This window comes from Ctenopharyngodon idella, chromosome 20, assembly GCF_019924925.1.
Source record: "Ctenopharyngodon idella isolate HZGC_01 chromosome 20, HZGC01, whole genome shotgun sequence".
Lineage (NCBI taxonomy): Eukaryota > Metazoa > Chordata > Actinopteri > Cypriniformes > Xenocyprididae > Ctenopharyngodon > Ctenopharyngodon idella.
The window spans coordinates 15,190,767-15,203,776 of record NC_067239.1 but is presented as its reverse complement, the minus strand read 5'-3'; the positions used below and the strand labels follow the sequence as shown (position 1 = coordinate 15,203,776).

Genomic DNA, 13,010 nt, shown 5'->3' with positions numbered 1-13,010 from the left:
GCTCATAATAATAGAGGAAGAACCTCTGGGATGCAGAATAAGTTGTTTTTGTTAGATTGTTGTAGTTAACCAAATGATTTGAATGATTATTTGGGTTTATACAAGAGAGTTTATGTGTGGTACGAGTAAATGAGTTTACTGTGCATTTCAATTACATTCAAATTAAAGCAATAAGCCCGAAGAAGCTATGGTTTACAGTGAATTTATAACAGCTAAGGGGCGTTATAAATAAACTGTAAACCACGGTTTCACAGGGCTTATTGCTTTTATAAAACGGTTATTATTATTAAAGCAAATATATGTATATATCGATGCAAAAGCCTTCCTTCCGCTGGAAAAAATAGTCCCCGACCGTGAACGGCAACAGAATGCGTCATCTCATGAAGATCAACTAAAAAACGACTAGGAAAAGTCAGATGATGGCAAAGACTGTTTGAGTGAGTCAGTCAGTAGTGAAGACTTTTATTTTGAAAGGACTGATACTGTCGTCAACACTAGAGCTGTCAAAGTCAGGGAACGGGAAATCCCCTTAATTGTTAAAAGGACAAGATATTGCAGCTGACATTCAAACTGATTTTTTTATGAACATAGGACTGACCTGAATCAAAATGCTATATAGATGCAGGTAATACAAGCTTCAGTAAACAGTATCGATGAGAACAAACATATGTTTGCGTTGCTAAGGGTTGTTGCTGAGGGTGTTGTGTAGTGATACATATAACCGTTTGGTGAAGCGGTCATAGCCGTGTTTTATTGTGAATAAGAATCAGAATCAAGGACCGGAACTAACCGTTTTATAATCAAATATATACACTAATGTTCAAAAGTTTGGGTCAGTAATATTTAAAAAATAAATAAATAAATTAATACTTTTATTTAACAATGGTGCATTAAATTGACCAAAAGTCAAAGAAAATACATTTCTAAGTTCTTATGAAGTTTCTATTCATCAAATAATCCTGAAAAAATAAGGATTATTTGATCACCGTTTCCACAAAAATATTAAGCAGCACAACTGTATAGCTCTCACAAAAATTTTCATCAGTTAAAATAACAATTTTAAAATAATAAAATAATATTTTAAACATTTTTCGACTTTCATTCGATTCAGCAAATCAAGATGCAAAGCACTATAAAAGTAGTCTACTGAACTTGTTTGCTGTATTCCTCGTCTTCTAGAGCCATTTAAGTCATATATGTGTGGAACAGACAGAGATTTAGGTCATTATTCACTAAAAATCTTTCATTTTCATGAAAGTTCAAGTCAGTATGCTCACGTTTTCATCATCGTGACATACATACACGTGATGGCACATGATCGAACGAGAAAAACAAATAGGACAGGACTTGATTTTGTCCATTTGGAATTGATCCGTTTGTTAATCTGGAATTGATCCTTGAATTGATGCAGAATTGGATCATAGAAAGTGGAAACTAAATGGACAATTGCTGGTGCAGAGAAGAGATGACATAGCGAGAGGGCAATTATATATTTTTAGCCACTGACAGAATTTTCCCGCAATCCATGTTTTTTTCACTGTTATACGGTAGGGGGCACTATTTTGCATCTTCCGATACAGTACAGAATCTTCGGATCCAAAAACAAGCGAAGCAGCAGCAAAAACAAGCGATAGAAGAGTTAATTAAAGATTACAGGGGCACGTCTTTTTTCTTCTATTTTTTTTTTTTTTTTAAAAGAATGATGTGCACTGACAAATCATTCATAATGAACACTGCAACATTCAAAAAAAATAAAAAATAAATAAAAAATAAGAATAAGAATAGTGAATTTTGATTTTATGGTGACTTTAATGAGAAAAGTAGCATTGTCCGATTTGTGAAAGAATCTTTCACACTGCTTTTGTGAACCACATTATTAGGTTCATTAAAAAAAGATCTGACTTCAAAGAATGACTCTTTCACAAATCAGACATCACTACCCCTCTCTTGAAGACTTGGAATGTGTCACATGAAGAATTTTTTTGCATTCATTTTGAAGCTTTAAAGCTTTAGTCCTCATTCATCCTAACTGTCTGGAAAAAACAACCAGCCAATTCTTCCAGGTTTCACTTTTTGTAAAGTGAGGGTGAGTATGATGACAGTACATGATGTACATTTATGGCGGAATTATATCCCTTTAATCAGTAAATCAGTAAGCTGACCAAAAATATGCTACTGTCACTACATGCTGACTGCTCAGGTTCACAGTTCTCGCGTAGTACCTGTAGGAATTGTGTTTGCTGCTGGGTGAGCTGAGCCTGGGCCTGTCCTTGCTGTTGGGCTGTTCCTGTAGCTGTCTGTGACTGCGTCTGAGCCTGCTGCTCCGGCGTCTGTGCAGACGGCTGCTGAGTGATGCTGATTGTTTGAGCCTGGCCCTGCTGCGGGGCAAACGCAGTCACCACCTGCCCCATGAACATGGTGGTAGGCACCATGACTGCACCACATGCCATTGGGCCGGTTACTAGCTTAGTGAGGAGCTGTGGGGCAGCAGGGAACCTGTGTGAGGCAGGAGGACAGGTTAGTAGTTAGCTCAGTTTCTGTTTAAATGTTGGGATCAGTTGTACTGGGGGTCCCCAAGAGTGTTTGAAGAATGTTATATATATATATATATATATATATATATATATATATAGTAGAGATCGACCGATATGGGTTTTTCTATAACCGATGCCGATGCCGATGTTTAGAGGTCAGGGTCAGCCGATGGCCGATATGCACTGCCGATTTTTAGGGCCGATATCTTGAAGTTTTCCCCTTCATTTGCATGCTAAAATGTCACACTAATAATAAGTGGATGCACAACATTTCTAAACTTAACATCATTTATTGAACACTGACTTGATTTACATAAAAGTTTTAGAGCATTTATCAAGCTGAATTTTTCAAGTTTGTTGGAACATAAATGTAAACTTAAATATACATTTAAATAAAATAAATACAACTTTATAAATAAAAATCAATTAAAAACTTTGTCATGTTGCACAGCCTTGTATGCAAGGACAGTGCTAAACTCTTAGTGATTTCTGACATTCTTGACAGTTAACGTTAGACAGGTTTAATGAGGATAATAACTGTGCGACATATATATATAGTCATTGGTCGGAACACATCACTTTATTAGGCTGATGTCCATTTTTATTTGCATTACACAGTTGATGGAAACACACGCAGATGCGCATATTCTTGAGCTGAATTTTCATTAATGCAAAGTTGGATGGAAACCCGGCTATTATCTGCATCAAACCATGCTTCCGAACAAATGTCATACACTTCTGTGCAGTGGCGTAGCGCAAATCCGCGGGGCCTCCCCGCGAGCCGAAAGTCCGTGGTCCCCCGAAGGAAGGTTCAACCAAGAAGGGGAGCCAGTGGATATCACACAAGAAGCAACGTGCAAACTTTGCGGAAAAGTTATGCCGGTAAAAGCTTAACCTCGGTCAGTATTCAAAGTGAAAGTAAAAGTGACGGAGCTGCCTGACGCTGCATTAACGGAGCATTTTCTCTCAGAGACGAATTTCAACATAATATGCTGATAACGGTATATAACTGTCTTAATTTATTCCATTATTTCCTTTGTGGCCCGTACATATAGTGAAAAAAAAAAAAATGAGAAGAATAGTATTATTATTATTATTTTTTTTTTTAAGTTGGTGAAATAGCCTAAAGCTGCTCTTAATTTTCATTTATGACTGCAGTGTTAGGAAATATTATAGACTGTTAATAATTTTAATTATAGGTCTAATTCATTGTATAATAGACCTAAAAAACGTTTAAAACATTTTCAAAGAGGAGCTGATAGCCTAATCTTTTATTATCCTCATAGCACGTCAGTTATGCGGTGATGCGCTGTGAAATTATTGCGGGGCAAATTTATTATAATATTAATTTAATAATAAAAGTAGCTTACCTAATAGTAATAATAATAGACTAGAAGAATGTAACATGCTTACATTAATTGGAAATGCCAAATCCTCTTCATATTGCCAATATTTGTCGGAGTAACGTAGCTCTCAATCATGCTGCAGTATTTGTCAGAGCTGCCGCCTTCTCCACCCCAAGCACAGAGTGAAATTCTCCGACTCCGATACAGGAAAAATAAAACAGAACTTATAACATTGGGGCTAATATATTAGCAAGCAAGCTGCTGGTAGTTTTGGACTACAGTCCTTAAAGTTAACTACAAGTAAGCGAACCTTCAACCAGCTGTAGCATTATGCCAGTTCCCGACGGTTCTATGCTATCCGTTGTTTCTTTCACTAAGTGAAGCAACACTTCATAGTTTACTAGTAATATATAGTAAATATATGGCCATAGGACTTTGAAATATCAGAATTTAAGCCTTAGGCTACCTTTATCTCCCAGGACTTTGTTGAATCTTCCAAAAGTTTCAATTCACATGCGGTGGCAGCAGCACATTCCACCACACCAATAACACAGGGCTGCCCGCGGACGTGCCTGGCTTTAAATCGGCGCTACTAAACACGGATATCGGCTGATGCCGATATATTAAAAAAAGACAAATATCGGCCGACCTCTAATATATATACACACACACACACACACACACACACACACACACGTGCATCGCAATGAATAAGAATATCTTGAAAAAGTTTTTTTCCCCCTGTAATTTAATTCAAAAAGTAAAACTTCAATATATTCTAGATTTATTAGACATAAAGTAAAATATTTTCAGACTTTTTGTTTTCATTTTGATGATTACAGCTTGCTGCTTATCAAAATCAAAAAAATCAGTATATCAAATTATTAGAATATTTAATTTCAAGCTCTATTAAATTACCATTCTCAGGGTATAAATACTGGGTTTAGGTCAGTAATCCCAACAGCAGTCATGGGGAAGTCTGCTGAATTGACAGTTGTCCAGAAGACGATCATCAAGACCCTCTACAATGAGGGTAAGCCACAGAGGGTCACTGCTGAAAGAGCTGGCTGTTCACAGAGTGCTGTGCCAAAGCATATTCATGGAAAGTTGACTGGAAGGAAAAAGTGTGGTAGGAAAAGGTGTACAAGTGAAAGGAATGACCGCAGGCTTGAGAAGATTGTCAGGCGAAGCCGATTTAAGAACTTAGGAGAGCTCTAAAAGGAGTGGACTGAAGCTGGAGTCAGTGCATCAAGAGCCACCGCACACAGACGCCTTCAGGAAATGGGCTACAACTGCCACATTCCACGTACCAAGCCCCTTCTGAACCAAAGACAACGTCAGATGCATCTTACCTGGGCTAAGGAGAAAAAGAACTGGACTGTTGCTCAGTGGTCCAAAGTCCTTTTTTCAGATAAAAGTAAATTTTGCATTTCATTTGGAAATCAAGGTCCCAGAGTCTGGAGGAAGAGTAGAGAGAGGCACAGAAACCATGTTGCTTGAAGTCCAGTGTGAAGTTTCCACAGTCAGTGATGATTTGGGCTGCCATGTCATCTGCTGGTGTTGGTCCACTGTGTTTTCTGAAGTCCACAGTCAACTACCAGGAAATTTTAGAGCACTTCATGCTTCCTTCTGCTGACAAGCTTTATGGAGATGCTGATTTCATTTTCCAGCAGGATTTGGCACCTGCCCACACTGCCAAAGGTACCAAAAGCTGGTTCAATGAACATTGGTGTTACTGTGCTTGATTGGCCAGCAAACTCGCCTGACCTGAACCCCATAGAGAATCTATGGGGTATCGTCAAGGGGAAGATGAGAGACACCAGACCCAACAATGCAGATGACCTGAAGGCCAAAAGCAACCAGGGCTTCCATTACACCTGAGCAGTGCCACAGGCTGATTGCCTCCATGCCACACCGCATTGATACAGAAATTCATGCAAAAGGAGGCCCAACCAAGTATTGAGTGCACAGAAATGAACATACTGACATTTCTGTTTAAAATATCCTTTCTCTGATTGATCTTATGAAGTATTCTAATTTATTGAGAATTGTTAAATGTGAGCCAAAATCATCACAATTAAAAGAACCAAAGACTTAAAATACTTCAGTCTGTGTGCATTGAATTTATTTAATACACGAGTTCCACAATTTAAGTTGAATTACTGAAATAAATTAACTTTTCCACGACATTCTAATTTATTGCGATGCACCTGTATATATATATATATATATATACACATATATATATATATACACATATATATATACATACACACACACACACACACACACACACATACACACATACATACATACACACACACATTCAAAGGAAATGGAGGATACATGAGTGTAATTACTCTCTTAAGTTAGTCTAGTATTCTAGTAATGTGAGTATTTAACTGCATATGTGCGCTTCACGTTTATAATGAGTCAAAGTCTCAGTGTGTGTTTGTAATAGTGCTACATGTACCGTATCTGCCGGTCTTGTGAGAAGGTGGCAACCGCTGCTCCGCTGGGGCTGCTGTTCTGGGCCAGGCTTGTGGAGATCTGCACAACATTGGCCTGCGCCGGCTGAGAGATCATCATGGTATTGTACAAAGATGCAGGAAGTGCTCCCTGAGGAGACTGCAATGTGTGAGATGACCTCTGAGACTGCTAAGAAACAGACACAGACAGAAACACTTTACATTAGATTATATTCGATTAGATGTATCTTATTTTATCTCAGCTTTATTTCAATTAGCAAAAAAGATTTGTTTTAGTTAATGATAATAACCTTGTAATGCAGCACTGTAATCAGTTTTCCTGTCAATAAGTAATGTAATTGAAACTTCATAAGTGCATTTAAATATGCTGAATATAGATTTTAATATAAACGTGTGCATATAAAAATATTATGACATGCGTTAACTAAAGGATTTTGATTATGGTCAAATTAAAATCAAAATTTTATGTTGAAAAACATTTTGATGAATGCATGCGCATGATCTTAAGTTTTACAAGTAAATGTCTCTGTCCATTTTTTATAGAAAAGTGAAACTGACAAAGCTGGCAGCACTAGTCACTCTGTATCACCTGATTTAGGGTGGAGCTCTGATCTCTGAGAAGGTTCTGTTGCTGTGGCGGTGCCTGCTGAGGATGCTGTGTAACAGTGTGTTGTGTCCCTGTATGTGTGGATTGCAGGCCGCTTTGCAGGCTCCCCGCCGGCACCACCGCCCCCTGCATAGACAGAGCGCTCCCTGGCTGCACGGACGATCCCTGGGTCAGCTGTACTGAGCCCAGGTTCAGACCACCGCCTCCTGGCTGCAGGAACATCTACATACCCGAACATAAGGGTGTCAATTTGAGGCAGAGAGTGCACATTTAAACAAAAGCAAGATGACGCTCTCACCTGTAAGCCCTGCCCTTGCACCCTCTGCAGCTCCTCCTGGATTTGCCGCAGTTCCTCTTGTTGTCTCTGGATGTTGGCCTCAATCATGCGTGTTCGCTGTTCCAGCTGCTCCTTAAGATGCTGCATCGCATCCATCTGTGTGGAAAATTGAATCACTGGCTGCAAAACAATGAACAGCACCAAGTATAATCATTTCAATAAGCCTCAAATGTTAACACTACCAGCACAATGCAGGTCTTCAAAACTTATTCAATAAATTAGCAAATATCTAAAATTCAGATATTTTAAAATTCAGTTTTATTCATTATATTTTATTATATATATATATATATATATATATATATATATATATATATATATATATATATATATATAGAGGGTCATTGACGAATAAGGCTTTTAAAAGTGTAAAAAAACATAATGGAGATATAATTAATTTTGAAGTTTTATTAAGTGTTAACAATGAGATTATGTGGTTTTTATAATCAATTATCACGGATTTTGTCAATTTTTACAAGGTGGACAAAATTTGTCACCAAAAACGTCAAATTTTGATTTTATCCAATTACACTTTTGGTTATACCGAATGATGATATTTTCAAAAAATGCTAACAGGCTGATATCTAGCTAGCTAGCAAAAGGGCAATCAAACATTTTATATTTAGTACAAGTTTTTAAAATATTACAACATTTTCCATGTTTTATAGCGGTTGTACCGAATGACCTGATGTTTCAGGACATGTGTATGAGCAAGTGAAAACATGAATTTTTCAAATAGGTAAGAGAGTTAGTTACTTTGCTTCACAACTATGTGGCCCTTTGCAGGTGTCTGAATGACGTCACATCCTGTCACATGATATTGAACGCATAACTTGATCCAAAATGGTCCCTTTATATTGGTTACTCCGAAAGAAATCAATGAAATTCATTTTTCCGGACATTCTTTCTCATAACAAAGCAATGACTAATACACATAATTTTAATACCATTTTGCACTATGTTGATATATGATGTTATAAAATCATGCCAGAATATAAACTATATACATTTATTACATTTTAAGATATTTTAATCACAAATTAATTGGCTTTATTGGTCTTTTGGACGGTTAAACCGAATGACCTTTTGACACTTCAAAATCTTTAAAAGCAAAATATAATATATATATATTATATATATATATATATATATATATATATATATATATATAAGCTTAAATATATTTTGCCTCTCACGTGATATTAATACTTTAAAGATATATAATGGTTTAAAAATATATAATGGTTTAAAAAGAATTATCATATGTTTACCAAGGCTGTGTTTATTTGATCAAAAATACAGGAAAAAAGTAATATTGTGAAATATTATTTCAATTAAAAATAACCGTTTTCTGAATTTTCAGTCAATGTTGAAAAAAGTTTGTGCTGCTTAATATTTTTGTGGAAACCGTGATCCATATTTTTTCAAGATTCTTTGATGAATAGAAAGTTCAAAAGAACAACATTTATTTGAAACAGAAATATTTTGTAACATTATAAATGTCTTTAGTCACATTTGATTAAATTGATGCATCCTTGCTGAATAAAAGTATGAATTTCTTTTCTTTTTTTTTCTTTCTTTTTTTTTTTTAAATGGTAGAGTACATTACACTTGGTAAATGTAAATTGTAGATGATTTATGGTGATTACCACTGACATCAGTGTTCAAAGTCAAACTATAATCTTTTATACTAGTACTTCTGTGATTATTTATCAGTATTTATCACTGTTTATTGTGAAAATGATTGTGTGGTTGAAAAGACTGTTTCATTCATTCAAATGACAACTGCTAAGTCAGTCCCTTTCTCTGGGTCAGTGGATGACCAAAGAATGCCATACACCTCATTGATTACATGTGTCAGAGGTTCATCAGATATGTACATACATACATCGACCACAATGCTCTCTCTAGTGGCACCAGGCACTGAAAGACCCGTATTAATCGAACACTAATTAGCAAGAGTGATACTAGTGAATGCAGTGCGGATGTTGAATTACCTGCACAGTGGGCTGAAGTGGTTGAGGCTGCTGAGGCTGAGACACAAGAGATGTGGCCATTGTCTGTCCTGTGTTCTGAGAACTCATCGACTGAAGAGGGACGACACACAGGGTCAAAACTCACACATACATAAGAGTGGACAATTTCATTTTATGTTAAAATTTTCTTTTTACTTTTTTATCCTAAATTTTAGTTTATTTACATAAAAATAAATAGGTTTTGTGGGTGTATTTCAGAGTTCACTTATGCTGACAAAATGTACCCACCTGACTGCTAATGGAGGACCTCCGCTGTGATGTCATCTCAATGGCTGACACTGATTGGCGGGGTGGTGTGCTATGGTCTGTCTGCAGCTTTGTCTGTGTGGCTACAGACACACAAACATACATGGGTCAGTCACACTACTGAAATATGTGTAAACATCTTAACATGCAGTGGCTGTGTTGCTTACAACCATCTTTGGTATGGAATACGTACACGTGGGGTCCGAGACGGCGGTGTGTGAGGAGGACTTGCGGGAGCTCCGCGATGAGGCGGAGGGTGTGCGGCTGTGATCGAATCGCTCTAGGGCCTCCTTCAGGCTAGAGGTGTTTAACTGAGACTCAGAGCCGGAGTCCTGAGACTGAGCAGAGTGAAACAAAGTGAGGTTAATGGATTGTTCTGGGTTCAGTGCAAGTTGAGATCTATCAACAACTTATGTGGAATAATGTTGATTACCACAGAAAATAATTATGGGGGGGGGGGGGAAGGGTAATGGAGAGGTTTATTATTAATCTAATATAATTTTAAAAAATTACTTTAAAAAAATTCACTGTTAAAAGATTAGTCCACTTTTAAATAAAATTTTCCTGATAATTTACTCACCCCCATGTCATCCAAGAAGTTCATGTCTTTCTTTCTTCAGTCGAAAAGAAATTAAGGTTTTTGATGAAAACATTTCAGGATTATTCTCCTTATAGTGGACTTCAATGGCCTCCAAACGGTTGAAGGTCAAAATTATAGTTTCAGTGCAGCTTCAAATGGCTTTAAACGATATAAGACGAGGAATAAGGGTCTTATCTAGCGAAACGATCGGTCATTTTCGAAAAAAATACAACTGTATATGTTTTATATAAACAGATGATCGCCTTGAGCGTGCTTCCGCTTTCCGCATTCTTCAAAACGCTTACGCTGTATGTCCTACGCCTTCCCTATTCAACTTACGGAACGAACGCAGCGTCAGTTACATTTTTTCCGTAAGTTGAATAGGGAAGGCGTAGGAAATACAGCGTAAACTTTTTGGAGAATACGGAAATGCGGTTTTGGTGGAAGCACTTAGAAGGCGAACATTTGTTTATATAAAGTATATAAATTTTTTTCGAAAACGACCGATCGTTTCGCTAGATAAGACCCTTATTCCTCGTCTGGTATCGTTTAAAGCCATTTGAAGCTGCACTGAAACTGTAATCTTGACCTTCAACCGTTTGGAGGCCATTGAAGTCCACTACAAGGAGAATAATCCTGGAATGTTTTCATCAAAAACCTTAATTTCTTTTTGACTGAAGAAAGAAAGACATGAACATCTTGGATGACATGGGGGTGAGTAAATTATCAGGAAAAGTTTATTTGAAAGTGGACTAATCCTTTAACAGGCAAATATGTAAAATAGCATTACTTTATAAAAAAAAAAAAAAATATATATATATATATATATATATAAACAATGCTATTTTACATATTTGCCTGTTAACAGTGAATAAATAAAAAATAAAATATGTAAATATCAATAAATGTATTCTATTTATATGAATAAATGTGTAATAACAATGTTAAATAAAATAATTTAATATATCTAATGAAATAAATTTAAATTTGTATAAATATATTTACTTAATATTTTTCATATTTGTCTATTATATTTGGTGGATGAATGGGAAATTTAGAATTGAATATATATTTACTTAATATTATTTTTCATATTTGTCTATTATATTTGGTGGATGAATGGGAAATTTAGAATTGAATATATATTTACTTAATATTATTTTTCATATTTGTCTGTTATATTTGGTGGATGAATGGGAATTCAGAATTGAATAAATAAATAAAATAGGAACAAAATAAATTTATATAAATGTATTAAATATCAATTAAAATAAAATAAAAATTATATTAAAATAGAAGATTTTTTAATATTTTACATATTTTCCTGTTATATTTGGTGGCTGAATGGGGATTCAGAACTGAATTCAGTAACATCTTACCTTGTCTGCTGAGATCTCAGGAGGCGATTCCTCAATGCCCAGCTCCCTGCGCTGTTCAGCCCTCACTTCAGCATAACTGAGACAAAAAATAAATAATACTAAGAAATTCACTATAAACAGAAGCACCATGTTCTGCTTTACTCTTTATCGTGTTGTGCCTAGTTAGGATTCAGTGTAAAACCACTGCCAGAAAAAGGCAGATAAAATGACAGTTGCTCCTTTCTTGTTAGTAGCTGATCCAATTCAACTTTACATGTTCTGAAAGTCTCACCTGACCACAGTGTGTGTGCAGACAATGAACTCCGGCCTTGAGTTCCACTGGTGGTAGGTGATATAGTAGTGAGTCTGAAGCCAGATCCATTGCTGACCTTTAGTCAAAAAACGGTAATAGCACGACTTCCCCTTACCATACTGCATCACTGTTGAGAGAGAGAGAGCAAGAGAGACATCTTATTGTTACAAAGTCAAAACTCAAGACAATGTCATTCATTCATAAACTTCAAACTACGAGGGAACACGAGTATACACAAATACAAACAGTAGTACAACTCACAGTGTTCATGACACTTGGCCAGAGTCTCCAGGTCATCCACGTGATAGTAGTCGTACCCTGAAGTACCCAGAACCTCAAAGGGTAGGTAACCTATGATGGGAGGCGCCCTGCAAAACATAACACATGCAACTTCACATCATCCGCATGCATGTATTCAGTAGGGTCATTCTCAAAATATGACAAACATGTTCATTGACTTATCAGTCACAAAAAGATTTCAAATAGTCAAGAAACTCTATATAAAAGACATAATTCTATAACCTAACAGCTTGTTAAATAATATGAAACTGTTTGACTCTTTTGTGTTTTGCACACTTTAACACAAAAATCCTTCAAAATTATTTGAATTTGTTAAGTGTCTGAAAAAACCCTTGCTTGCTTCATCTGGTATATCACTTCTATGACACATAATTGTTTATTTACATTTTTTCCAGGTTAAAAAGTTGTACAAAAACTAACAAGACTAACAAAATAAGTTTAACTCTTTGGCAATTGATATCTTGTCATTGGTGATATCAGTGTTAAAAACATGTTCAATTAAATGTAAAAACAAATATTTTCAAAGTTAAAGCTCAGACCTCAAAGAAGCTTCAAATGTGCACATGATGATTTTCCCACCATGCTGAAGTTAATAGAGTTATTAATTTACCTTTAAATGTATTTGTGTTCATATAGTTCATGTACATGTGTCATTGTGAAAGATTTTCATTGAAATGTAATGATTTTAATACATTTTAAATATTATAATTTATTGATTTTAATCTGATTACTCTATTATTGACTGGTATGTGTTATATTGAGGTTATATTGACACCCCGTCAAAAAAAAACAAAAAAAACATTACAAGTGTCTTCTTTATGAAATAAAATAAAGCAATAAAAAAGCACAAAAGCCAACTTTTTG

The 13,010-nt window shown here is 35.8% G+C and overlaps 1 protein-coding gene across 5 annotated transcripts in view; it reads right to left on the bottom strand.

Moving 5' to 3' along the window:
- The window catches only part of clocka (clock circadian regulator a), a 78,434-nt gene that overhangs the window by 8,534 nt on the left and 56,890 nt on the right, over positions 1-13,010 (bottom strand). For 3 of the 5 annotated variants that reach the window (XM_051874115.1, XM_051874117.1, XM_051874116.1), the window contains 10 exons: positions 12,108-12,214; positions 11,826-11,973; positions 11,555-11,630; positions 9,789-9,933; positions 9,578-9,678; positions 9,311-9,400; positions 7,275-7,433; positions 6,959-7,198; positions 6,354-6,538; positions 2,223-2,496 (listed from right to left, as the gene is read on the bottom strand). In XM_051874115.1, coding sequence (XP_051730075.1) covers positions 2,223-2,496; positions 6,354-6,538; positions 6,959-7,198; positions 7,275-7,433; positions 9,311-9,400; positions 9,578-9,678; positions 9,789-9,933; positions 11,555-11,630; positions 11,826-11,973; positions 12,108-12,214 — 1,525 coding nt within the window. The remainder of the gene's footprint in view (positions 1-2,222; positions 2,497-6,353; positions 6,539-6,958; positions 7,199-7,274; positions 7,434-9,310; positions 9,401-9,577; positions 9,679-9,788; positions 9,934-11,554; positions 11,631-11,825; positions 11,974-12,107; positions 12,215-13,010) is intronic. The other 2 variants (XM_051874118.1, XM_051874119.1) reach the window with 2 other exon arrangements.